This window comes from Salvelinus alpinus, chromosome 29 (genome assembly GCF_045679555.1).
Source record: "Salvelinus alpinus chromosome 29, SLU_Salpinus.1, whole genome shotgun sequence".
NCBI classification, from domain to species: Eukaryota; Metazoa; Chordata; class Actinopteri; order Salmoniformes; family Salmonidae; genus Salvelinus; species Salvelinus alpinus.
The window spans coordinates 30,541,587-30,568,917 of NC_092114.1; the positions used below are offsets into that span (position 1 = coordinate 30,541,587).

General features: G+C 42.5%; 2 protein-coding genes, 1 long non-coding RNA gene and 4 other non-coding genes across 17 annotated transcripts; 3 read left to right on the top strand and 4 right to left on the bottom strand.

The window, feature by feature from the left end:
- Positions 1-15: 15 nt before the first annotated feature.
- Positions 16-2,819, bottom strand: LOC139558420 (uncharacterized). Of its 4 annotated transcripts, none has more exons than XR_011671569.1 (8): positions 2,684-2,819; positions 1,710-1,757; positions 1,431-1,501; positions 1,173-1,230; positions 924-974; positions 659-735; positions 429-511; positions 16-222 (listed from the first exon to the last, which is right to left on the bottom strand). It is a non-coding gene; the product is annotated as an uncharacterized lncRNA (long non-coding RNA). The 4 variants fall into 4 exon arrangements; XR_011671570.1 differs by having other exon boundaries at positions 2,634-2,712; XR_011671568.1 differs by having other exon boundaries at positions 2,027-2,710.
- LOC139559467 (small nucleolar RNA SNORD99) lies at positions 293-365 on the bottom strand. The gene has a single exon (XR_011671771.1). It is a non-coding gene; the product is annotated as a small nucleolar RNA SNORD99 (small nucleolar RNA).
- LOC139559471 (small nucleolar RNA SNORD103/SNORD85) lies at positions 1,585-1,665 on the bottom strand. Its single transcript, XR_011671775.1, has one exon. It is a non-coding gene; the product is annotated as a small nucleolar RNA SNORD103/SNORD85 (small nucleolar RNA).
- Positions 1,849-1,984, bottom strand: LOC139559472 (small nucleolar RNA SNORA16B/SNORA16A family). Its single transcript, XR_011671776.1, has one exon. It is a non-coding gene; the product is annotated as a small nucleolar RNA SNORA16B/SNORA16A family (small nucleolar RNA).
- A 1,094-nt stretch (positions 2,820-3,913) lies between the features above and the next one.
- On the top strand, positions 3,914-5,952 carry LOC139558421 (ras-related protein Rab-39B-like). The gene is made up of 2 exons (XM_071373533.1): positions 3,914-4,252; positions 5,322-5,952. The coding sequence occupies exons 1-2, from the start codon at positions 4,038-4,040 to the stop codon at positions 5,755-5,757; spliced, it is 651 nt and encodes a 216-aa protein (XP_071229634.1). The 5' UTR covers positions 3,914-4,037; the 3' UTR covers positions 5,758-5,952.
- A 9,866-nt stretch (positions 5,953-15,818) lies between these two features.
- LOC139559464 (U11 spliceosomal RNA) lies at positions 15,819-15,954 on the top strand. Its single transcript, XR_011671768.1, has one exon. It is a non-coding gene; the product is annotated as a U11 spliceosomal RNA (small nuclear RNA).
- Positions 15,820-23,575, top strand: LOC139558422 (glucocorticoid modulatory element-binding protein 1-like). 8 transcript variants are annotated; one of them, XM_071373535.1, is made up of 10 exons: positions 15,820-16,273; positions 17,357-17,513; positions 17,730-17,785; positions 17,876-17,997; positions 18,327-18,430; positions 18,715-18,863; positions 19,238-19,378; positions 19,774-19,911; positions 20,435-20,572; positions 20,909-23,575. In XM_071373535.1, exons 2-10 carry the CDS (start codon positions 17,383-17,385, stop codon positions 21,844-21,846), a joined length of 1,917 nt encoding a protein of 638 aa, XP_071229636.1. In that variant the 5' UTR covers positions 15,820-16,273; positions 17,357-17,382; the 3' UTR covers positions 21,847-23,575. The 8 variants fall into 8 exon arrangements, with proteins under 8 accessions (XP_071229636.1, XP_071229635.1, XP_071229642.1 ...); XM_071373534.1 differs by lacking the exon at positions 15,820-16,273 and adding an exon at positions 16,284-16,542; XM_071373541.1 differs by lacking the exon at positions 15,820-16,273 and adding an exon at positions 16,284-16,542 and having other exon boundaries at positions 20,450-20,572.
- Positions 23,576-27,331: the final 3,756 nt, after the last annotated feature.

The window sequence follows — 27,331 nt, forward strand, 5'->3', positions numbered from 1 at the left end:
ATAAATTTGACTCAATGTGATAATTATATTTATTGATGAAATGCAGGACATTTGTTGCAGGTTGAGACAACATCCCACACAATTGAACAACCAATGATTTCACACATTCTGTAACAGGTCTCCTAACAATGTCCTGATGCACACAATAGGCAATAAGTGACAAGCCAGAGGAACACTTGTGTACAGAAGGGGCCTCATCCACCTTCGTTGGTGTACCAAGACCTGAGAATGAAAAAAAAGTATTGTTTTAGTGGCTGAAACAATGTATCATATATAGACGCTGAAGGTGACATTCTGATCTCAGTCCCATATCCGCATGTTTCATCCAACAGTCACATTTTAAAAGGTATCAATCATTGATCAGAACACACCATGGCCCACGAAGAGTCAGTGATAAGCACAAGAGGCAAAGCATGATTTAGACATACCTTAAAACCCTGGAATTGGGCCACACCATGGAAGTGGAATTGATCAGTGCCGATCACATCACCCAGAGAGCCAGTTGCAAGAACTGCAAATTAAAGTTTGATAAATATATTACTTCCAAGGACTGGCTTTGATCCAAGTCTGATATCCACACGAGTCATAAGAGGTATCATTGATCAAAACACCATGCCCTACAAAGAATACCCAGAAAACTACAATATTCAGTATGTACCTATGGACAGCCATACCCATCAGAACCTGGATTGGGGCATTTCGATGCAGTGTTGAGGCACACCTGTACCGCCATACCTGCAGAAAGACAAGAAAAACTCAGCAGTGCACAAGTTTCAGTAGCCACCGAGCAGGGACACCAGCACAGTCAAAGACTCCCCATTTATCTGGCATACACTTGGAGAACCAGAGGCTACAGACAAAGCCCGGGTCCTTAGGATAGCATGCTACCAAGGGGACCAGACAACATTGAACACAAGGCTTACCAGCCATTCAATCCCAAGATGGGGTCATCGCACCTCCAATAGGCACAAGAACTGATGAGAAACAAAGTGATGTTAGTGACATTCAAGCTTTGCTCAAGTCAGTGCCAAAGCGCTGCGGATGTTTATAGCAAAACACATCATGGTCAATATACGTTGGCTCACAAGTTTAGCACTAAGGTGTTGTCGTTAGAGGCACTCAGTGAGAGCAAGTGTCATCAGCCAGAATGAAAGTGGAACATTTTGAACTACCTTTAAAATGTCCAGTGGTTAATCCTCAATCCCACTGGTCTGTTCAGAGGTTGTACACCTGTAGAGCATTGGCAAATAATCAGGTATGGTAAAAAGCTAAACATTTTCTGCATTGTCAAACCCCATTACATCAAAAGACATACAAATCAAAGTCTTGGCTCAGACAAGTACTATAAGCCCTCGTCATCGAGGTACTCTTAAGTGAGGGCAAGAGTCACACCAAAAAGACAAGGGGACATTTTGAAAGTCTTGATTTACCTCCAATCAGAACGTCCACTAGTTCATTCTCATTCCAGCCTATGAAGCCCCTGCAGACTGACATTTCAATCCTGTTGAGAGCATTAGAAAATGGCGATCAGGTAAAAATGGTTTAGTCTAAATCCTACATCATTTACATTAATTTGACACCAAAGCTGGGCTCAGACGAGTACTAAGAAGTTCTCAGCATAGAGGCAATCCTCTAAGTGAGGGCAAGTGTGTCATCACAGCCAGAATGAGGGTCGATGGGTGAATATTGAAATCGTTCTGAGAATGTACCTTCTGTATATCCATTTGTTCATCATCCACGTCTAGAACATAATTGACCTGTAGAGCACAGGGAGGCAATCTAGTTAGAAGTCTCATCGTAATCCATCGTGACCAACACACTAACATTTTCTAGGAACAATTGTACATGGAATGTCCTTCCCCTTAATGTTGCGGTGTCAGTTATTGTCGAACTGCACAGCGACCGTCGGTGAAAGTAATGTTTTTGGCATCCTGTTGACCGAGTCTGCTACAAATGAGCAGGAACGGCTTCGATAGGTGCCCGTGTATAGAATGGTTTCAGATTCCAGCTCTGTGATAAAGCTTACCTGAGCTGCATTAGCCATATTGGTTGGGTAGGGATGATCGTATGACCTGAGGTCTACCTAAAAAAGATTCAACTGTTCGGTATGCTCAGTAACGTTAAGCCTACCGTTAGCCAGCGCTGTAGGCTTACGTTGCACAAAACGGAACATTACAGCCAGCATAACATAAAGTATATATTCCAACTAAAAAAAGTTACTGATAATGTACAACTTAGAGGCCGTCGGTCAAATATTTGCCTCTGTTGAAAGATTCATCAAAAAAAGTGAAGAATCTGCATCGTTAAGGGCCGCGAGCAGTGCCACGTGGAAACTGGAATAGTCAGCTAACAATAAAACGTCTCGGACGAGTAGGTAAGCATTTAATTGAAAAAGCACAACTTTACGATTAACATTAGCTTTACCACAAGATTGACAAAGACATAGTTTCCAGCTTAACCAGCTAACTATATAACCAACTAGGTCACAAGAAAGTACAGGTCCCGCCGGAAGTTAACTAGTTAGCCTAGCTAACGTTAGGTACCGGTAGCAAAATAACAAACTGTTTTCTAACATTCACGTAGCTACGTGCTTCTCTCAGAACATGTGAAATTAGCAAATTAAACAACCTTACTTAAATATAAACAGACACGCCGAATGATGATTCGTTCGAGTGTTGCTTACCATTGTTGCTACTTAGCTTGAACTGAAGAGATTGAAAATACGCTGTCGGTCGCTTTATATAGTGTGGGACAATCTGGCGATTGGTCCACATGTGTCACATGGACGAGATGTATGATGGGATAAGAGGTTCCCTCTCGACGATAGACCGCTATCTAAGCTATTTAATGTGGCACAAATTAGATAGCTAATGCATGTATTGGCTACTGATAAAAAGTTTGAACAAATAATGAACAAATAATACAACGAAAATAGACGGGTTAAAAAAATAGAAAAGCCAACCAGAAATGTGAGGTTTGAAGAGACGCAAACACAAACCTTTTCACTTGAAACTTTTGCTAATTTATTGCGCCTGGCCAATGCAGTTCTGACCAAGACAAGATGGGTTTATTGTAGAGTGAATGTAGGCCTCATAGAGCAACATGGATTGCTGGCAGTGTCAACACTTGTGATCTTTGGATTAGGGCACTTGAGGTTGATTGTATTATTTTAGGTCAGTGGGATAGACGTCTCTTTTTCAAGGATTTGCAAATAGATATGTAGGCCTGTGGGCCATATATGCAATCGAGGTGTATATTTTTTTGGTAGGCGAATAGTGTTGAAAGTAGTTGCTTTAATCAATGCTGTAAGGAAAGCCTAAGTGAGAACTAGATTTCAACTGAGCAAAGTCAACAACACAACAAGCTGATGTGCCAACGGCAAAAAACGGTCTCAGCATTTCAGCACCATGGACAGTTCCATGACTGCTGCGACCACTGTTTAATTGAAAAGCCAGGAATGAATAGCCTTTGACCGAACATATACAACACATGCAAGAGTCTACCATGTAATGCATATCACAATTCGTGCACAGCCCATGAAATGGTTTAGCCTACAGCTCATGCTATGCCGTCATGGCCATGTCGAGTCAATAAGCAATTTATAGATGGACCAGGCATAGGCTCCATGGCATTTCACACCTGTTTGAGAGTCGGATAACAGTGTGCCTTATCATGTGCTATCTAACTATATTTTTACGCTTTATAGGCCTCATCATGCACGTACAATTCATATTTTCTTTATCGAAATGACGCTTTGTAGCATTGGCCCATAGGCTAGACTAAATTAAAATAAAGCAAAATAATTGTCATAACATAAAATGAAGTTGTTTTCTTTTTATGGTGGTGTTCTGAAGCAATAGGCCCTATAATAAATCCCGAGCCTATCACATGACTGCAGCACTATCGCCCTTTGCTCGCTGGCACTCTCATCTCTGTCTGACCAGAAGGCAGTAGGCAGCAGCAGCTTTGTAAACACAACGTGCTGCGCTGCTTTGTTTCGGAACCACCACCATTCTGGGTCTATCTCTAGCCATGCCATGGATATTTTGTGGCAATATCAATTCAGGATAATTTTGCTAGGAGACTCGACAGTAGGGAAATCATCTTTACTGAAGCGGTTTACAGATGGAATTTACAGCGATGTAGCGGATCCAACGGTCGGTGTTGATTTTTATGCCCGTTCGCTAGACATCGAGCCAGGGATTAAAATCAAGCTTCAGCTGTGGGACACGGCTGGACAGGAGCGATTTAGGTGAGATGTAGACAATTCATGTTATACCAGGCCTATATATATATCTGTTATCAATAATCTGTTGACAAGATCAGCTGATTCATTATTTCCATCAGTATAAATTAGCCTATATGGATCAAATAACTAAATTCACAATATCTATTGTGGTCGGTTTACCATTTTAGCGAATAACAGTTGAGAAAAATAATCGTTTTTTTACCCACAGAGAAACGAGGTCAGTCATCGTCAGTCATTTTTTACCCTACGACTGCAATAACGGAGGCCGTTACTCCAGTCTCCATCATAAAAACAGTCATTAAATTGTGTCGCATCATCAGTTGGATTCATTCACTGATGATGGGCAACAACCTCGCCTTGATACCGTTTTGTGTAATACACAAATATCATTTTTTAATGCAATGTTAAGAAGGTTTTGATGTCTGTCTTTGGATGGATGACAGTCAAATCCGGTTATTCTGAAAGTGTGGTTTGTTACTGCTGAGATGGCCTGTGAATCAGCGAGGCATGGCTCTCTCTGTTACATACATGTAGTAATGTGCCTTTATGTAGCCTAGTCTGCAATGCCTAGGCACACACAGTATCCATCCAGGAGGCAGTGTAGCTTGTAGTTGAACAAATATGTTAACAACATAATTCATTCCCCAGTTTCAGATACAATTCCTCTAAGAGCATTAGAACTGTGTTTGTAGACTCTGCTCTCAGACCTCCTTTTCCTCTTGACGCTGAACCTGGATGTCTCTGACAGAATATTATGGAAGAAAGACTGTTTTCCCATAGGAGGTTCACAGTACACACATAAAAGAGATTTTCAGTGGCATGAAAGAACTGTCTCTACAGGTCTGTACAGTTATCATTCCTTAGTTTGTAAGCAACAATGGATGTTTTCCCTGGACCTGCAAGGAGTCGCGGATCTTGTTATGCTGTTTTGCCAACTACTATATGTTTGTTGTCATGCCATGAATGTAGTTTGGTTCAGGGTTACACTGAGATTCAGGTCAGCATTGTTTAAATTCACATTTTACTATGGATCAGAGCTGAATTGTAACATCTCCTATTCTCCATCTCACAGGTCCATCACCACTTCCTACTATCGTAACTCAGTGGGCGGGCTCCTCGTGTTCGACCTGACCAATCACAACACCTTCGACCACGTGAGGGAGTGGCACAAGGAAGTGAGCGAGCACATCCTGCCGCACAACATGGTCTACATCCTGATTGGCCACAAAAGCGACCTAAACAAGGACCGGAAGGTGACGCGGGACGAGGCTGAGCAGCTGGCGGCGGAGATGGGGATACGCTATGTGGAGACGTCGGCTAAGTGCAACAGCAACGTGGACCGGGCCTTCCAGCTGCTCAGCAGGGACATCTATGAGCTGATGAAGATGGGGCAGATCACCACGAGGGACGGATGGGATGGGGTGAAGAGTGGCCTCACTGCCAGGGTCCTGTACCCGGGTGATGAGGACATTGAGGTGGAGCCGAGGGAGAAGAGTTGCAACTGCTGAGAGACTGACCCTCGATCCCTGACCTCTGACCTCATCAATGGTAATGTTCATTACGCACCAAATGGAAGAAAACGGATTGGAACAGAGAGGGACTACCTGGAATTGTCCAATAAGAAACGCAAATGTATCTTTTCCGTTGCGAATCGTTCTAGAACGTGTTCCGATGCGTTCCCTAATAAACACGACTCATGTCTCCACTGTTGTTCCCCCTCTCTTATCTCCACAAGTAACTCACATCATCTCACAGTTTAGTCTGTTTCCCATTGAAACTAAGCCATGGTCTAAAGTAAGGCCCTTGTCCTGTAACATCACGTGTGCACGTGTCACCATATGCCTAGTGTAGCTAGCCTGCCTTTCCTCTCTGTATCAATTCCTCCAGAGGTCAGGATGGGGCTGTTTTCTGATGGGATTACGTGATACACATCCTGTAGTACACATCTTGTGTACATCCTACATCCTGTAGTACACAAAAGTCTGATTCTTTAGGCCAAACACCAGTGTAAATCCTTGCAGTGGAATAGCATCATACATGTACATGCTAAACCTACACAGTTTAACATCACCTGGGTAACTTTGGGCCCAGTTAGGTAAGGCAGACAGAGGCTGCATTTACAGAGGGAGCCCAATCCTGATATTTTGCCCAATTGTTGTTCTTTTGACCATTGAGAAGAGGCCTTTTGACAATAATTGGGCAACATATCAGATTTGGGCTGCTTGTATAAACGCAGCCAGAGACACCTGTGTGACAGCGATCAGGCCTTGGGGTATTCCAGTACGTATTCTATTCCTTCCTGGCAGCATCCTTTTCCTTCCTGGATGCCCTCTGCTGCTGCAGGAGATATTGGATTCTTAAGCAGGCAAGGTCTTGACTGGTGGACAAGGCATTATTGTGGTCTGGCATCACTCCCATTACGTTGTTGTGGGTTGACTCCTGTCTGGCTAAAGGGGTATGTGTATGTATGTGTGTGCGTGTGTGTGCGTGTGTGTGTTTGTGTGCGTGTGTGTGTGTGTTTGCATGTGTGTGCCGTTGCTCTGCCTGCAGTCCCCTGTCCGGTATGGTCAGTGGTGTAAAAAGTACCCAATCATCATACTTGAGTAAAAGTAAAAATATCTTAATAGAAAATGACTCAAGTAAAAGTGAAAGTCACCCTGTAAAATACTACTTGAGTAAAAGTCTAAAAGTATTTTGTTTTAAATATACTTAAGTATCGAAAGTAAATGTAATTGCAAAAATATACTTAAATATCAAAAGTAAAAGTAAAAGTATTCATAATTTCAAATGGCTTATATTAAGCAAACCAGGTGGCACACGACAGCACGCAGACATAATTTACAAACAAAGAATTTATGTTTAGTGAGTTTAGTGACCAGGGATGTTCTCTTGATAAGTGCGTGAATTGGACCATTTTCCTGTACTGCTAAGCATTCACAATGTAACCAGTACTTTTGGGTGTCAGGGAAAATGTAGGGACTAAAAAAGTACATTATTTTCTTTAGGAATGTAGTAAAGTAAAAGTAGTCAAAAATATAAATAGTAAAGTACAGATCCCCCCCCAAAAACGACTTAAGTAGTACTTTAAAGTATTTTTACTTCAGTACTTTACATTACACCACTGGGTATGGTTAACTCTGGCGTTAAAAGGTCACTGATAATAGGCAGGGAGAATAAACTGTATTCTATATGTGTCACCACCACCACCCCTCCCCTTATAATATGGTCCTGCAGACTGCTAATCTATGTAATTGCACACAAACCAAATCTTGTTCATGTTGCATCATGTTGTGGACTTCCTACATCAGAGCAAATGAGCAATGTTTTCTATTAATTTTTTTTTACATATCTATCATTTGTAGAACATCGCTGAAGCCACAAACCCTTTTAATGGTAGCCACTCTTTGCATTTGTATATGGCATATTAAAAAACAAAAACAAACCTTCCAAGGTGGGCCTTCAAGGGGGAAAACCACCCCAAACAACATTACTTTAACTGGAAAGAGGTACTGGCTGATGCCGATTCTTTAAGACTTTAAGACTGCTCAAATGGATTAAATGTGGAGCTTTTGTGACCATAATACTAATTTAAGGGTTTATTGGCTTCTTACAGGGTTTCCCAAACTCGGTCCTCGGACCCCAAAAGGTGCATATTTTGGTTTTTACCCTAACAATACACAGCTGATTAAAATGATCAAAGCTTGATGATTAGTTGATTATTTGAATCAGCTGTGTAGTTCTAGGGTAAAAACCAAAGCGTGCAACCATTGGGGTCGCGAGGACCAAGTTTGGGAAACTCTGTGTTATTACATTGTCTGGTTGAAGACATGACATTTCGGACCCTAATGGCTTCCATGCTCCATCAGAATGGTTCCAATATCAAGACAGCCAGAATCTTGCCATGCCTATAGGCCCTTTCGGTCTGCAGAGAGGCACAGGAAGATAACTCTCTAGTTTCCCTAGACTACTACCTCTATACTGCAAACCTCAGTGCAGATAACAGTTGACCTGAGACTTGGCTGTAGACTGGTGTTACCATGGGTCAGGGTCTAGATAACAGCTCACTTTGCCTGGTCCCTCCTCCCTTCCTTCCCCTCAGCTCACCTTGTCCACCTCCACACCCTGCACACACTGTAGATGGCAGGAGAGACATTGTGCATTCAGCAAATGTGACTTTCTGTGATATTGTGTTCTATGTTGGTTTTGTGTCCAGTGGTTATTGGGCAAGGCACAGGAGCATATGGGCAGTATCATGGTCATGCGACTTGACTTGTTGAAAGGAATGTCTAGCTAACTAATCTTTTGGGAGCTGTTCCATACATACTGGTAAACACCTTACAAAGCCTCAGCATACAATTTCTTGACAAAAATGATGTCTTGCCTCTTGCTTTACAATGTCTGATGCAAACGTAGTTTAGTTGTTCCCGTTGTTCCCACACTCAACAATGTTTACCCTGTTTATAGTTATGTCGTGGTCAATTTTTAAGCTCTACTGACCATTCACAGACTGATTAAACCTCTGTTATCACAGGTCATAGCCCCGTTACAACATGTCTCATTTCTTTCAAAGTTAAATCAGTTGGCTAACCAATATGTATGACAATCAGATGTCTGTAATGATCCATGTTCTTGTTACGGTAAGAAAGGACACATCCACAAAGAGAAGGCAATACCGATGCCTAGGGATGGGAGACATACCCTTTAAATTAACTAAAACAGTCTTGCCTGGGAATGTATAGAAATGGAGAATGATCTTTTTCAGACATGGTTTCAGAGGGATTATAATGTAGAGCGCTGTCTGTTTGGTCATCACAATTCAACTCCTTTTGAAAAGCAGCAAATATTTTCAATCTAAGCCACAAAGGGAGTTAGAGACAAACCATGTTCCTTACAGTATGTACTGCTTCCTTTTTTCAGCTTCCTGTGTCATTTCTAACAGGGTTTATTTTGTACAGCTGTATTTTTTATGCTTATAATAATGATAAAATGTGCTGTGATATAACTGCTTGTCATTGAATGCAACCTATTCCTGAGCACTGACTTTGATAAGGATTCTTATTGACTGTATTGTTACATCAGATAGGAAGAAAACAGGAATTAGGAAGCTGTGGTGCTGATGATGCCCGATGATGGTCTATGAACAAGGTGTATCTAGAGAAAGGAGCACCAGCTATATTCAACAGCCTATTCAGGCTAAATTGACATGAAAGAAGAGATTGAGCTTGGATCTTGACATGTTGCCAGTAGAACTAGAAAAGTTTAGATTTTAGAGCAGAAAAATAGAAAATAATTTATGCTTTAGAAAGTGTTCTGTTGATTATAAATGGTAAGTGGCCATTTTCAATGTGATTATAGTTATATCATAATAGTGTAATCTGAATACCAATCGACAAAACAATCTAATTAAATCTGTAGTATCCAACCGGTCCTTGATAGTACAACAACATATGACAAATCACTAATACATTTTACTTGCAAATTCTGTTTTTGAGCAGTCCTACAACTGGACATAGCAGCACAGGTGATACTTCTATTTAGCCTTAGACCGAGTCCAATCACAGATCACAGCTTGACAAAATAAATGTTATTTATTTTCCATTCTAAATGTTCTGTGCAAGGTACTCTACTGTTAAAGGGTATTCAATCAATAAACAATATTATGTCCATGGTGCCATATTGATTGACCATCTCCGTGCTAGGGTTGTGGCGCCCTCTTTGGGTAACAACAGAACTGCATACCTGACCCACTTATCTGAATCACAGTGCAAATAAAATACTAAACTTCCTGAATCACAGTGCAAATAAAATACTAAACTTCCTGAATCACAGTGCAAATAAAATACTAAACTTCAACTAATAAACATACAACTGTGTATGGTAATAATATTGGTGTGCTTTCATTTTCATAAGCCTCTGTTGAAAATCACTACTCTTAGTTGGCATAACTGATCAATAACTAATCAATAACAGATTAATATCACTTGTGAAAATGAAGCTGTTCACTGATATTGCTTTCACTTGTACCCTCCGCTCCTGTCCAAGCTCACCTGTAGAAACCATATATAGACTTATGGTAGAAACATCTGTGGTCCTTAACGACTCATCTGGAGGGAAGAAATGCAGATACACACACGCTAAATGTGCAAATTCATTGAAATGATTGTGCTTATTTTATATGTGGTGAAAAAGAAAATAAATGTTAAATGAAATGAAAGAAAGACTTGATGGATTTTATATGATCAGATCTTTTTAAAGATCTTTAATGAAAGTGACAGTGAAGGTACATTTTGTAAGGGAGGCGTCTGAGTGTACACAATTGTTACCAGGAGGAAAATGTGCAAGGATCATGCTTTTACAATTTCAGTCAGGGGAGGGTTTAGTATTTTGTAATCGATTAAATGTCATATTGCTCACTGTTTGAGAATGAGTTGCTTATTATATCTTGATGTGTGCTTGATGCTGCCCCTCATCCCTGATTCTCTGCTGTGCGTGCAATATCAAGTGCGCCTAGTATGGTCTCAATCAAATGATTCATAGCCTTCCGTGCCTTTAGAAAGTATTCATACCCCTCGAAGTATTCCACATTTTGTTGTGTTACAGCCTGATTTCAAAATGGATTTCAAAAAATATATCTCACCCATCTATACACAATACCCCATAATAACAAACTGGAAACATTTTTTTTTTAAATTTTAGCAAATTTATTGGATAGAAAATACAGAAATATCTAATTTAAATAAGTATTCACACCCCTGGGTCAATACTTTGTAGAAGCACCTTTGGCAGCAATTACGGCTGTGAGTATTTGTGGGTAAGTCTCTAAGAGCTTTCCACACCTGCCCATTATTCTTAAAAAAAATATTCAAGCTCTGTCAAATTGGTTTTTGATCATTGCTAGACAACCATATTCAGTTATGCCATAGAATTTCAGGTAGATTTAAGTCAAAACTGTAAATTGTCCACTCAGCAACTCCAGTGTAGATTTGGCCATGTGTTTTAGGTTATTGTCCTGCCGAAATGTGAATTAATCTCCCAGTGTCTGGTGGAAAGCAGACGAAGCAAGTTTTCCTCTAGAATTTTGCCTGTGCTTAGCTCCATTACGTTTCTTTTTATCCTGAAAAACTCCCTAGTCCTTAACGATTACAAGCATACCCATAACATGATGCAGCCACCACTATGCTTGAAAATATGGAGAGTAGTACTCAGTAATGTGTTGTATTGGATTTGCCCCAAACATAACACTTTGTATTCAGGACAAAAAGTGAATTGCTTTGCCAATTTCTTTGCAGTTGTAAACTATAGAAAGCAGGTGCAGAAGGTGAGTTTAATGATAAGAAAGACAGATAAACAAAACAGGAGACCTGTACTGAATGTGACCAAAACCAATACTCCTGATGACTAAGGCTACTGAGGGCTAAATAAAGGGAGATTAATCAAGGCGATGATGAGGTCCAGGTGTGCGTATTGATGGTTGCCAGGACCAGTGGTCAGTATACCGGCGACGTCAAGCGCTAGAGTGGGGGAGTGGGAGTAGGCGTGACAGCAGTATTGCTTAAGTGCCTTGTCACAAACAGGATGCATGTTTCGGAATATTTTTTATTCTGAACAGGCTTCCTTCTTTTCACTCTATCAATTAAGTTAGTATTGTGGAGTAACTACAATGTTGTTGATCCATCCTCAGTTTTCTCCTGTCACAGCCATTAAACTCTGTAACGGTTTTAAAGTCACCATTGACCTCATGATGAAATCCCTGAGTGGTCTCTTTCCTCTCTGGCAACTGAGTTAGGAAGGACGTCTGTATATTTGCAGTGACTGGGTGTGTTGAGACACCATCCAAAGTTTAATTAATAACTTCACTATGCTCAAAGGGATATTGTCTGGGTTTTTAAAATGTTTTTGTTTTTACACATCTACCAATCAGTGCCCTTCTTTGCGAGACATTGGAAAACCTCCCTGGTCTTTGTTGTTGAATCTGTTTGAAATTCACTACTCGACTGAGGGATCTTACAGATAATTGTATGTGTGGGGTACAGAGACGAGGTAGTCATTCAAAAATCATGTTAAACACAATTATTGCACACAGAGTGAGTCCATGCGACTTATTATGTGAATTGTTAAGCACATTTTTACTCCTGAAGGTAATTAGGCTTGCCATAACAAAGGGGTTGAATACTTATTGACTCAAGACATTTCAAATGTCCTTTTTAATTAATTTATAAAAATTCCAAAAACATAATTTTACTTTGACATTATTGTGTGTAGGCCAGTGACAAAAAATATATATAATTTTAATCCATTTTAAATAAATTGTGTATATAAACCTAGGCTACACTGCATTACACACTGTAATGGATAGGCTATCCCAATCATGAGGCCTGGCCTGCTCTGCTCTTGCTGATGTAAACCCTTTTGTGGTGCCTAACCAATGGATGTGCTGTGTACGGTGGCACTTCAGTAGGCAAGTCAAAGGCTTCTTCTGAAAATATGTTTTTATATGTCAAAAAATGCAATATCTGTGTAAGCGGACTAGGCCTACTGATGTCCTGTTCAGTTTGAGAGAGAGAGCCCAAAGATGAGAACGAGGACCAGAGGTAAGCTTGCTACTGCTATAATTGATTTGAGTAAAAAAAATATTTATTTTCCCATAACGAAGCTATTTATCACAGTTATTGACCTCACAATAAGCCATATAACTTAATTTATATACTTCGAAGTGGCAGCCGTGAAAATGGACAGCACATGGCTGCTGAAAGTAGACTAATTGGAGAAGGTCTAATTCGGATAAACTGTCTTCCTTTAATTTTACTTTAGGCTACCTAAAGCAAGAGGGCTTTCTTTGTCTTGGAGCCTATTTCTTCCTATTCAAGAAATAAGAGGTAGGCCTACCTGTTTGACAGATTAAATGATAGTCTGCTATCCATAGATTTCGTCAGCCAATTCCTTCCATCACCATGCACTCCTTAAATATCTCAGTGTCAGTGAAGGGCTTGGTGTGTTAAGTTAAAACCAGGGCTCAAATTAAGGGGGTATGTGAGGGTGTGAGAGTATTGTGGCTCTCAAAAATGGACATGATTATATGAAGCAATCTATAATGACGCTTTAGTCTGCAATGCTTTGTGCTAGAAACAAGCTGTAACATGCCGGGAAAGACTCTGATGCATATGGGATTTATTTATTCTCTTTTTGACATTCATAGGCTGCAGTACAACCTACTATAGCCGAGGAGACAAAAAATGTGTCACACCCTGATCTGGTTCACCTGTCCTTATGATTGTCTCCACCCCCTCCAGGTGTCGCTTATTATCCCCGGTGTATATATCCCTGTGTTTCTTGTCTCTCTGTGCCAGTTTGTCTTGTTTGCCAAGTCAACCAGTGGTTTTCCTTGCGCCTATTTTTCCCCAGTCTGTTTGTTTCTAGTCCCCCTGGTTTCGACCCTTGCCTGTTCTGACTCCGAACACGCCTGCCTGTTCTGACTACCAGCCTGCCTATCCCCTTGTACTGTTTTGTACTCGGATCTCGAGACTGCCTATCATCTGGTACTGTTTGGACTCTCACTTGGTTTATGTACTCTCGCCTGTCCCTGACTTGCCTTTGCCTACTCCCTTTGTTATAATAAATATTGGAGCTCTACCATCTGCCTCCTGTGTCTGCATTTGGGTCTCGCCTTGTGCCCTTATAAAATGTACTTTGCTTAGGAAGTAATGTGTGATTCTGTCACTTTCATTTAAGGTTCAACATTTCAGCAGGCTATTAAACTACATACTAAGTCAGTCAGGAGCAAGCCAGGTAGCCTAAGAAGAAACAAAAAATGAATTATTTGGGCTATATTATTATTATTTGAACGCTATAGCCTGCCATTTAAGAAACAAATTGTGACTTATTTGTGAAAACACATCAACAATAGCACTTCAACAACAAAATATGCCTTATTAAGCTACAGTCATTCTACAGTGCAGTGGAATTCACTTTCAGAAACACGAGTTTGGCCAGTCTTTGGTTTGAGGATCATGCGGTAAACTATGCATGCCTAGATTGTTCATTTAGCCTAGCATATGCTCTTATATTCCCATGCCCTAATCACAGTAAACACAACTATTCTGTAACAACAATATCATTGAATAAAATAGAATATATTTGAAAATGATCATTTCCCCCAAAACATTTTTTATAAGTGCATATACACAAAGTACTGAGTCAAGTGTCTGAATAATTATATTATTATGATATTATGATTATTTTGATATTTCCGTTCATTTTTAACAAATTAGCAGAAATTAGCAACTGTTTTTGCTTTGTCATTATGGAGTATTGTGTATAGATTGATGAGGGAAAAAACGATTTAATCAATTTTAAAATAAGGCTGGAACGTAACAAAATGTGGGAAAAGTCAAGGGGTCTGAATACTTTCCGTATGCACTGTAGGCCTACCTGATGATATGCGGCTGCTGTGTTAAAAAACAATTGTATTTTTCTCGAATTCTTTGATGATCTGATACTTCTGTTGCACTCAATGTGTATAGACAACTTTAGCTCTGTTCCAAACAAAGTACTGTCCTATTCTTTAACAATAGCCTGTATAGAAATCACAACCTCTCCGGGGCTACAGCATGCTGGTTGTTGGTTGTCAGGCTGTTGTCGTATAAATAAATATTCTGTTTTTCTCCAGTCATGTAAAATGACGTAGAAGTGCATGAATTGCGTATATAAAAAGCTATTTTTTATCGGACGCAGATAAGATGATAGATGTATGCAGTGCTTTTATTATAATGGGGATCTTATCACCCCTACCCCTGTCCATGGTGATATGCGAATCCACAACCTTCTGCTTACTTTGTCATGTAACTACAAAACGCTTTGTTGGAATTATTGTTTTTGGTATAGTGAAGGGACACTTTTTTTCTACAGGTTTTAGGGGGTCGGGTAAACATATTTTTACTGAAGGGAGGGCCATTCATTATTTCAGAGAGGTACGATTGTTAGCAGAATTTACGCAGCAGGTTAGGATAATTAGGTTACGTTTAGGAAAAGGGTTAGCTAAAATACACGAAAAACAACAGCTTTTGATGTTAATTAGACAAATTCTGGATACCTTTTAGCGATTATCCTAGCGTTACGTCCCAATAATCTCAAACTTCTCCTGAAGTGTGCACTTGCTCCCTTCATTAATTTGAAATTAAATTAATGTTATCTCGAAACGCTAGTACACAATCCAATATTGTTTGATTTGCAGGGAGTAGTGAACATGCACACACTTCAGGACTGAGACGCAATCGGGGAAGAGGTCGATTTGGAATACATATACAAGGCGCTATCGTGGGGACCAATCAGAATCTAAAATGCTCAACCTATCTATCCCATGATGCTTTGCGTTATGGCAAATTACGGATAAATGCATCTAATTCTATTTGATTCATCAATATTATTCGTTGTTTTGTCAACTAAAATATGATTTAAGTATTTCATACAACGGAAAGTCACTAACAGAATAAAATACATTTAATGTTTTTCCCTACCCTGACTGAAGTCCCTGTGTCCAAAGAACAGATTGTAAAAACTGTACCATTTAGGTAAAAAGGGCTTCTGCTATGTTTAGCACAGGGAGGGTGGGGATTCACCACTCTTCTTGCGGAATCGATATCAAGAGATTTCGGAAGCATAATTTTTACTGCCCGGAGCTGCGAATGATCGTGAATCTTTGCGCTCCATAATATTGTATAACAATAATAACCTTTTAACAAAACAAGTTTTGATGCATTGCAGTGCGGCGCCCATACATACAGACTTGTGCGACTGGTCCGCAAAAGCAGGTCACAATCCAACTGTTCTAATGCTGTGAAATAAGTGATGATTGCCGTCATAAAACATTTAACACCTGTTGTCAACAGGCTTGTTTTTATTTTTGACCTATTTTTGAGGATGCAGCATGACTGCATGACTGGAGAGCCGCGCTATATGAGGTAGTGTGACTGCTCGAAGTGCGCATGCCCAGCAGCTTGTAGGGATGTGTTCGAGTTCATAAAAACGGTAAGGAAAATCTAAACGATGGCTTTGTACTGTTAGGTGTATTCGGTTCATAAAGGTTAACTGATTTATATGCGAGGTAATGTCTATCTCTACGTAGATTTGGTCATTTTAAAGGGGTAACACCCCGTGCTCGCTCCGAATGGCGGGGCAACGCCGTCGCCGCGTTGTTGTTTGGTGTACGTGCTGCCGCACAGGGACGTAATTTTGAAGGGGAGCGGAGAAAAGAAAAAGTAGAACGAACGGACGCACGCTATCGTCTGAAACAAGCGGTACGTAACCGCCGCCACGCTGTAAATCTCAAGGTGGCTAGTAACATCCCGGCCACAGGTTGCGTGAGCGCCAAACCTCTGCCCAAAGTCCATTACTTTAGTTAGCTTAGCCATCTTGCTAGCAAGATAGCCGGACTAGTACAATGCATGGGCGTAGGCCGTTCAGCTATACAGATCAGTGGGAAAGGCTATTTAGGAAAATGGCGCTTTAGCAGCTAGTTAGCTATGTACCACTTGATCTCCTGATTGTAACTAGTTACACTGCACTGCCCATACCCACAGAAACGTTGCGAGGAGAAAAACTGAGTGCAAACTTGCTGTACATTACTTTTAACTAGTACGTTAGTTAGCTAGCTAACGCAGCGTTTCTGTGGATATGGGCAATGTAGTGCACTAGTTACAGCCAGGAGACCAGGTGTAACGATAGCTAGCTACTAGTTAAAAGTTATGCAAAGCAAGTTTTCAGTCAGGTTTTTCTCCTCGCCTTTTAAATGTGTAGGGACCAAGTAGGAAAGATAGCTAGCTAGTAACCGTGGGTTTCAATGAGCCCCATGCAGTGCCCCCCTTTCTAACTATGACAGAATAACTGAATAACACGTTGGAGGTTTAAATTAAACCATACAGCCATTGGCTGAAACTGAGAGGCAACTGAACTGAATCTGTTTATAGGCATGGTCTGCCCTGAGAGCATCTTATCCATATTCTACCTTGTCCTATCTGTCCTCCTGTATGTGAGTAGTCTTTCACACACACATTCTTCTAATCTTGCCTATTTGTCACCATTGTGCTCTTCGTCCCTATCTGGGGTTTTCAGTAGGTTACACTGGGAGAGGAGTCAGGATGGCACAAACCGAGGTGACGACAGTCTCCATGGGGGACTTGATGGTGATGAGGGCTGCTGAGGAAGATGATGGTGATGACAATGAAAGCAAGACACAGGTCATCCTCCAGCTACAACCAATCACAGCAAGGTAGGTACACACTGATGTTTACTTGAGCCTGATGGGGGGGAAAAGAGGACAAGACTAGTGTAACAGAGTTGGTTTGGTGAACCACGCTCACATGATGGCTCCCCAAGCTGATTGCCTAGGTTTTAGGTTAGTGAGCTAACAGTCTTGTGGCAAGCAGACCCTGCTTTGTTTTTTAGCCAAAGATTTCATTTGTTTTGTATTCACTTTCCCTTGCAGTATGGATGAGTCGGGAGAGGCAGACACAGCTGTTGTGGCTGTGGAGTCACACCCAGGTAAGTAACACACACACAGACACACACACAGTGCCACACAAACAAAGCATATCATAAAACATGTGCACGTGTGTGTGTGTGTTCCTTGAGAAGAAACAACAGTTGACGGGGAGGACGTAGAGTTGGGCTATCCCATCACATGTGGAGAGTGTAAAGCTGTGCTACTGGTCAAGAAGTTTGTCTGTCCTGGAATAAACGTAAAATGTGTCAAGGTTAGTATTGTCATGGTCACTATTCTCTACAGAAATCATAAAGCTTTTCAAATGCTAGTGTGCAGAGAAGGAACAGCTCAGACTGCCAGCTTTGGTATACTTTTTAAGAGTTTTAGTCCTGTTTGTACATTGTCAACAGATGAGATTGTGAGAATGTCACATACCGTTTGCCTCAATAATGCCTTAGACATCAGTTGAAGGTTTCTCATTGGCCAGTTGTTTCTTTGCTGTCTCCTTTATGATAAGGTGGTATAGGTATCTGTTTTGTAATCGCAGTGAACAGATGGTTCCTTTCTAAACTCTCTACCTATAATGTCTGCACCATACAGTATGAAGACCAGCTGATCAGTCCCAAGCAGTTTGTCCACATGTCTGGGAAGGCTACACTGAAAGACTGGAAGAGAGCTATCCGGATGAGCGGGGTCATGCTCAGGTCAGGAGTAGAGTCGACCGGTCCCAAATCAACCCCTAGCCTCTAGCCCCTACCCCCTATGCACTTGTGGAGAGATCTGAGATCATTAGATAGGCAAAATGCCTATCTCTTAGGCTTCAGAGGTAGTCAAGAAGTTAGAGAGGTGGGCCAGAAACTGGAGGGTTGCAAGTTAGAATCCCAGGTCTGAGGGGGAAATCAACCCGAGGTGATTGATGCACATGGTGTGTCCCTTCCCGCTCTCATTCCTCACTCTTAACCTTTATCTAATAATCTCTCTCCTTCAGGAAGATGATGGACTCGGGGCAGCTAGACTTCTATGAACACAGCACTCTGTGCACCAACACGTGTCGAAGCACCAAGTTTGACCTGCTGATCAACAACACGCGCTTCCCCCCTGACGGCAGCGGCCTCACCACACCCACCTCCTCACAAGGTGAGACCAGACACGCCCCTCCCTGGGGGCTGTTAAGATCTGATTGTCTGTGGCAAAACAATTTAAAAGTTTGTCTGGCAGTTATTATTTTGTCTGGCAGTTATTTTTGGTAAAGAACCTTTTAATCCAATATTCTCCCATTTACCTCATTTTGAATTTGTGATATTCTAAGGCATGTCAATTAACTTTACATTTTCATTGGTATATATATATATATATAACACACACACACACACACACATACACACACACACACGTTTGGAATACGTTATCAGTCAATAAGCATGCAGGACCGGAACCATCCGTTTTATGTTGTATATTGAATATTGTAAGTAGTGTAGCTAACCATGTCTCTCCCCGTTTTGGACATGTAGCCCAGGTGGTGATTGGTAATGGTGGCCAGGTTGCCATGACAACAGAGGAGAGGTCAGAGGTTCTGACCGGAACAGTGGATTGGAGTTCTGGGGCCGTAGCAGTGGAGACAACAGAGAAGAAGGAAACCAGTGAGATATCAGGTGAGTTCTTCACCTAAACAGTTCCCACTCGTGACTATATTTATACTCTCAACTCTGAAGTCAAATAGTTGTCTGGGCATTAGTCTTGTATTAATCTTAGTGCATTTGACCCAGGTATGAAGCTATGTCAAGTACTTGCTGTTGGGTGCGATTGATTTAGCTCGCCCAGTAAAAGGAAACCAATAAAATAATCCCCAAAGTGCAAACTCCACCGACCCTACATGCTGGTCAAGCTAAACCAACCACATCTCAAGTATGTAACACATATTTGACTTTAGGTCTGCTTGGTATGCGACTGGATGAATTCTTCCTCACCTCTCTCACATAACTGTGACTCAAATTGCATATACCCTACTTTGAATTTGATCTCTGCTGTGTCCTTTATGTTCCCCCAGAGGAGACGTTGAACTTCTGGAGAGGCATAGCTGATGTAGGCCTGATGGGGGAGGTGGTGGACAACATCAGGACAGAGCTGCTGGAGATGCTGAGAGGAGTGCAGTTACGCAGCGAGCAGGCTGCCATGCAGGACGCAGGTGGGTACTGGTAGCTAGGCCAAGGACACAGGGGATAGGGTACAGGTCATAAATGCTGAGAGGAGTGCAGCTACGCAGCGAGCAGGCTGCCATGCAGGACGCAGGTGGGTACTGGTACCTAGGACACAGGAGATCGGGTACAGGGTACAGGTCATGGATCCTGAGAAGAGTGCAGCTACACAGCAAGCAGGCTGCCATGCAAGACACAGGTGTGGGTACTGGTACCTAGGCCTAGGACAGAGGGGATAGGGTACAGGTCAATTCTAAGGGTATATGCATGGTGCCACACAGGTGCAACGTTGGTTTCTGTTGATCAAGTCTGGGGATGAAATAAAATGAGAAGTAACGTTGACTTCTCAGGAGTAACATAAAGAAAAGACTAGATTATGGGGGCAACCAAAAAACAAGGTACACATATGTCTTGTTGAAACACATTTAATGTCTTTGATTCATTAATTAATTGATTGACTGATGGATGTGTTATTACTGACCATGTGATTGATTACCCACTGATGGACCTCAGATTCCTGTCTGGTAGAGGTGGCAGTGTTGAGTAACCTGGCCCAGGTGTTCGGCCTGCTGGACTCGGTCAAACACATCCTGAGCGTAAGGAGAGAACAGACTGACCCTGGAGAGGAGCAGGTCATTAGCACACTGACCAGTGAGTAATGATCAATTCAGTAACTTCAGGCAGAGGAAGGGAGATTGAGATATGTAGCCTATGATGTTCTGGAGAATTTCAATTTTAGTCATATCATTTAATGTGAATGGTCGGGAACAAAACATTTAATTGAAATGGAAAGGATACCTAGTCAGTTGTACAACTGAATGCATTCAACTGAAATGTGTATTCCGCATTGAAGTCTACATTTAATTGTAAAGATCGACCTGTATTGGATATTGCCTCAAACAAAAACTATTCACTTGCTAATTGATACGGTTGATTACTGTAGAGCACCATCTGAGTCATTTCTAACCTCTGACCTGATCTCTGCAGACCTGGAGATGCAGCTGGAGGAACAGAGACGACAGCAGCACGTCAGAGCTCAGCTCTGCCACCCTCAGCCACTCAACAACATCAGCCACATCCCAGGAGGCAAACCCACCAAGCCCAAGGCCAAACGCCCCCGTCTGCAGCGGCCAGCCTCCACCACCACCCTCCTCACCTCCTCCCTCTCCCAGCCCCAGACAGCCACCCTGCAGCCCCAGCAGTTCACTATCCTCTCCCCCATTTCATTCTCCTCCATGGGCCAGCCCTTCTCCCTGTCAGGCCTCCCAATGGCCACGCTGGGTCAACAGAACAACACGGTAACCCTTCACACTCTGCCCGCCGGCGCTCAGACCTTCACCCGATACATCACCACCATGGTGGGGGCCGACGGCAAGACGGAGACCCTGACGCTGCACCCTTCCCAGGGGCTGACGCTAGTGGGCACCACCCTCCAGGACCCCAGTCAGCTGGGAGGAACCATGATGAGTCCCATGGAGCTGGTCCAACTCACCCAGGGAGGGGTGACCGACGGTGGGGAGATGATGGTGGAGCAGCCCATGGGCCAGGTTGTGGAGATGGGGATGGTACAGGAGGGATTGGTGGAGGGGGTTGAGGACAAGAGCCAGGCACACACCACCGTGATTGAGATCGACCCCACGCCGGGCGACCATGACCAGACCATGGGGGCGGTGATGGAGCTACAGCTGGCCCAAGAAGGAGAGGCCGAGGCTGGGGAGGAGGGCTCTGCCGTAGTGGTCCATACTGGGATGGAGGTGACCATGGTCTCGGAGGGGGTTGAGGGAGGGGAGGAGATGGTGATGCAGGGAGAGTCGGAAGATGCCCAGGGGGATGTGCTTGAGGCTGGGCAGCAGAGCCAGGTAGAGGGTGTACAGCTGGATGCTAATGGGCAGATCTCAGGCCTAAGGATAATGGTGATCGAGTAGGAGACTCAGGAAGAGGACAAGGACAAATGATCCAGCTCAGCTCTGCAGACAAAGACAATACCCTATCCTTCCCCTGGAGCCATGTGAGACAGTAGGGATGGACTAGCCTGGTCCCAGATCTGTTTGTGCTGTCTTGCCATCTTGCTGTGACAATTATCGTAGGAGCTGGCAAGATGGCACAAACAGATCTGAGACCAGGGATATGAACTCATGGACAGAACATAAAAGAGAATACGCAGGCAGACTTGTGGTGTGATCAAGTGTGTGGAGTGTACACCGAACGCTGCCAAAGACCTAGCCTTTTTAGTGTAGCTGTGGTCCTTAGCAGCTAGGCCAAGGTGTCCCTTATTTTCATTGTTGTTTCGTTCGTTTTTATTAAAACAAAATTACAACATAGCCAGGCACCGTATCTTATATTGTTTGTTTTTGTAACGCATTTGTATGACTTCAACTTGAAGAAGACACCCAAATACAATTTTCAGAAGACGTCCCAGGATATTGGATTGAGATTGGTATGAATAACAGTCTGGTGTTGTATTCGAGGTGTGTTACCCTTTTGGTGTGTGTGTGGAGCTGGAGGTCTACTGTGGGATGACAGCAACAGTTCTAAAACAGGCTGCTCTGTTACACATTTCTTTCAAAAATAGAAAGCATACCACTTTCTCTTTGCAGCTTTTGGGATGAAGTCTTTTCAGCAGTTTTTTATCAAACAAAACAAAGATAGTATCTTGTTGAGCTCACCATTGTCAGATCAAAGCTTTTTGGGCTTTTTCTTTGGAAGATTTGAATTATATTTCACCCTGATTCTCTGTATGGTGACAAATGCAGTAGATGTATTGTATATCCAAGCTCCATAGAGAACAACACATTTGCATTTTTTCCCCTGATTTTTAGCATGTGGTTATTTTAGCAACAAGGTTTTGTATAGCTAGAAATGGACCTAAAGTTAAAGTATGACAAGATGGTTATGTAAGTCAAAGAATAATGACAGGGACTCGTATATCAAGCTGAACAAAATGCTGTAACACTTTAGGAAGGAAGTATACATATGGCATTCATAACACCTTTTATGAAACCTTTCATAACCATTCACTAGCCTACGGATATTGTTGCACTCGCTTTAACTAGGGGTCCTAGGCCTAGTTACATGGTCTGTAACCTGAATGAATGGGTGCATTTATGTGAGAAATCAGCGTTTGGGGCGGCAGGTAGCCTAGCGCTTAAGAGCGTTGGGTCAGTAACAGAAAGGACGCTGGTTCAAATCCCCAAGCCGACTAGGTGAAAAATCTGTCGATTTGCCCTTGAACAAGGCACTTAACCATAATTGCTCCTGTAAGTCGCTCTGGATAAGAGCGTCTGCTAAAAGACTGAAATGTAAATGTAATAGTACCTATATTAGTGTTGCAGTATCATTCATAACAACCTTCATAACACATTTATTCAACATCAGCCTCATGTACACCCCCTTCAAGCAAAGTATTACCCAAACCGCTGCCCAGCCTAGAACAAATAACAAAAGTTCTTACTCGGTTTATTTTACTCATAATAACAGACACAGAAGTGCAGTGCTGAGACCAAAATGAATACATCCATTCAGTTATTTTGGTCAATGAATGTGAACAAAGTTGCAGGGTACATTTTAAGTTATCTGTAATGACCTGTTCTGTATTTCCTTAATTCATTTGTAATGTGTTTTAATATTATTAAAATAAAAGACAAATCAATTGGTGTTGGTTGGTGGTGTGGTTTGGTGGTTGGGAGTGCACTAGTCATGTTCTGTGGAGGAGATCCAAAGGAGGATATGGAGACGGATGGATCGGCCACACCCTCTAAAAGCCCCCTTCCAACATCACCAGGGAAGCTCTATCCTGGAACCCGTTAGGTTCCTCAAACTCAACTCTGGACCTCGAAGCCAGTTCCATTGCGTTTTTTCATTGTTCCCCTCTAATCAGGGACTGATTTATACCTGGGACACAACACCTCACAAACTTCTACAGATGCACAATTGAGAGCATCCTGTCGGGCTGTATCACAGCCTGGTACGGCAAATGCACTGCCCACAACTGCAAGGCTCTCCAGAGGGTGGTGAGTTCTGCACAACGCATCACCGATGGCAAACTACCTGCCCTCCAGGACACCTACAGCACCCGATGTCACAGGAAGGCCAAAAAGGTCATCATGGACAACAACCACCCGAGCCACTGTCTGTTCACCCCGCTAACAACCAGAGGGCGAGGTCAGTATAGGAGCATCAAAGCGGGGACCGAGGCCATCAGACTGATAAACAGCCATCACTAACACAGAGACTGCTACCTACATACAGACTTGAAATCATTGGCCACTTTAATACATGGATCACTAATCACTTTAATAATGCCACTTGAATAATGTTTACATATCTTGCATTACTCATCTCATATGTATATACTGTATTTCATACCATCTATTGCATCTTGCCTATGCCGCTCGGTCATCGCTCATCGATATATTTATATGTATTTATTCTTATTCCATCCCTTAGTTAGATTTGTGTGTATTAGGTAGTTGTGTAATTGTTAGATTACTTGTTAGATATTACTGCACTGTCTAGAAGCACAAGCATTTCGCTACACTCGCAATAACATCTGCTAACCATGTGTATGTGACCAATACAATTTGATTTGATTTGAGGTGGGTCCAATTAATTATCGGGTAGAACAGAAAACCAGGGCCTATGAGGTCCGGAGCCTGCTGGTTTTATGCTCTACCTGACAATTAATTGCACCCACCTGGTTTTCCTGGTCTAAATCAGTCCCTGATTAGGGGGAACAATGAAAAATTTGAGGGGCCTACTTTATGTCTAAGTCACTGAAGCTGGAGAAATATCTCCCTCACTAACTATAAACATCAGTTGTCAGAGCAGCTTACCGATCACTGCACCTGTACACAGCCCATCTGTAAATAGCCCATCCAACTACCTCCTCCCCATATTATTTTTTTGCTCTTTTGCACCCCAGTATCTCTACTTGCACATCATCATCTGCGCATCTATCACTCCAGTGTTAATGCTAAATTGTAATTATTTCGCCACTATGGCCTATTTATTGCCTTACCTCCCTAATCTTACTACACTGCTCAAAAAAATAAAGGGAACACTTAAACAACACAATGTAACTCCAAATCAATCACACTTCTGTGAAATCAAACTGTCCACTTAGTACGCAACCATGAGTGACAATAAATTTCACATGCTGTTGTGCAAATGGAATAGACAAAAGGTGGAAATTATAGGCAATTAGCAAGACACCCTAAATAAAGGAGTGGTTCTACAGGTGGTGACCACAGACCACTTCTCAGTTCCTATGCTTCCTGGCTGATGTTTTGGTCACTTTTGAATGCTGGCGGTGCTTTCACTCTAGTGGTAGCATGAGACGGAGTCTACAACCCACACAAGTGGCTCAGGTAGTGCAGATCATCCAGGATGGCACATCAATGTGAGCTGTGGCAAGAAGGTTTGCTGTGTCTGTCAGCGTAGTGTCCAGAGCATGGAGGTGCTACCAGGAGACAGGCCAGTACATCAGGAGACGTGGAGGAGGCCGTAGGAGGGCAACAACCCAGCAGCAGGACCGCTACCTCTGCCTTTGTGCAAGGAGGAGCAGGTGGAGCACTGCCAGAGCCCTGCAAAATGACCTCCAGCAGGCCACAAATGTGCATGTGTCTGCTCAAACGGTCAGAAACAGACTCCATGAGGGTGGTATGAGAGCCCGACGTCCACAGGTGGGGGTTGTGCTTACAACCCAATACCGTGCAGGACGTTTGGCATTTGCCAGAGAACACCAAGATTGGCAAATTCGCCACTGGCGCCCTGTGCTCTTCACAGATGAAAGCAGGTTCACACTGAGCACGTGATAGATGTGACAGAGTCTGGAGACGCCGTGGAGAACGTTCTGCTGCCTGCAACATCCTCCAGCATGACCGATTTGGCGGTGGGTCAGTCAAGGTGTGGGGTGGCATTTCTTTGGGGGCCGCACAGCCCTCCATGTGCTCGCTAGAGGTAGCCTGACTGCCATTAGGTACCGAGATGAGATCCTCAGACCCCTTGTGAGACCATATGCTGGTGCGGTTGGCCCTGGGTTCCTCCTAATGCAAGACAATGCTAGACCTCATGTGGCTGGAGTGTGTCAGCAGTTCCTGCAAGAGGAAGGCATTAATGCTATGGACTGGCCCGCCCATTCCCCAGACCTGAATCCAATTGAGCACATCTGGGACATCATGTCTCGCTCCATCCACCAACGCCACATTGCACCACAGACTGTCCAGGAGTTGGCGGATGCTTTAGTCCAGGTCTGGGAGGAGATCCCTCAGGAGACCATCCGCCACCTCATCAGGAGCATGCCCAGGCGTTGTAGGGAGGTCATACAGGCACGTGGAGGCCACACACACTACTGAGCCTCATTTTGACTTGTTTTAAGGACATTACATCAAAGTTGGATCAGCCTGTAGTGTGGTTTTCCACTTTAATTTTGAGTGTGACTCCAAATCCAGACCTCCATGGGTTGATAAATTTGATTTCCATTGATAATTTTTGTGTGATTTTGTTGTAAGCACATTCAACTATGTAAAGAAAAATGTATTTTATAAGAATATTTAATTCATTCAGATCTAGGATGTGTTATTTTAGTGTTCCCTTTATTTTTTTGAGCAGTGTATATTTGCACACACTGTATATAGATTTTCCTATTGTGTTATTGACTGTACGTTTGTTTATCCCATGTGTAACTCTGTGTTGTTGTTTTTGTCGCACTGCTTTGCTTTATCTTGGCCAGGTCACAGCTGTAAATGAAAACTTGTTCTCAACTAGCATACCTCGTTAAATAAAGGTGAAATAAAAAAATATTAAAATAAAAATGCTCCTAAACAAAGAAAGTAAATCATGTCATTATTTTACCACCAGAGAGCAGTAAAGTTCTTTTTAATTTCAGGTTGCAGCGCTTGATTCAAGAAGGATTGCTTCTGCCTTGTCCAGCATTAAAACCTCTTAGATGCAAAGTCCCCTGTTTTGGGGACCTGCGTGGTTCTGGTACCGGTTCCTGGCCGACACCACTTGAAGCTGTCCCTCCTACCACTTAATTCGCTCTTCCGACTGTCCATCAACTACTGGGATAACCCTACATCACAGTCACTAACAACATATGCGTGGAATCCTTACATCATAGTGCAGCAGGAGAGAGTGGCTTTGTCACTAGCAAGATCAGAGATCGATTTATAATTAAAATGATGAATAGATTTTAAACAAAAAAAACTTTCTGTTTGTCATAGAGGGACAAGATTAATATGAGATGAAAGTTGAGTTGCTAACGAGTCCAGGAAGCCATGCTAGAGCTCTGTTAGACAACTAGAGCTCCGTGAGAAGTTCACAGTGATGGGGGCTGACGTTTTGATCAAGAGAGACCTTTAGAAAATATGCACATTTTCTCTAACTCTAAACATACAAATATGTATTTTA

Bases quoted from the DNA above. Each gene is read 5' to 3' on its own strand.
- LOC139558421 (XM_071373533.1), top strand. From the start codon at position 4,038: ATGGATATTTTGTGGCAATATCAATTCAGGATAATTTTGCTAGGAGAC. The intron at 4,253-5,321 runs GTGAGATGTAGA...TCCATCTCACAG, and splicing joins GCTGGACAGGAGCGATTTAG to GTCCATCACCACTTCCTACT.
- LOC139558422 (XM_071373535.1), top strand. From the start codon at position 17,383: ATGGCACAAACCGAGGTGACGACAGTCTCCATGGGGGACTTGATGGTG. The intron at 17,786-17,875 runs GTAAGTAACACA...GTGTTCCTTGAG, and splicing joins GGCTGTGGAGTCACACCCAG to AAGAAACAACAGTTGACGGG. The intron at 17,998-18,326 runs GTTAGTATTGTC...TGCACCATACAG, and splicing joins TAAACGTAAAATGTGTCAAG to TATGAAGACCAGCTGATCAG.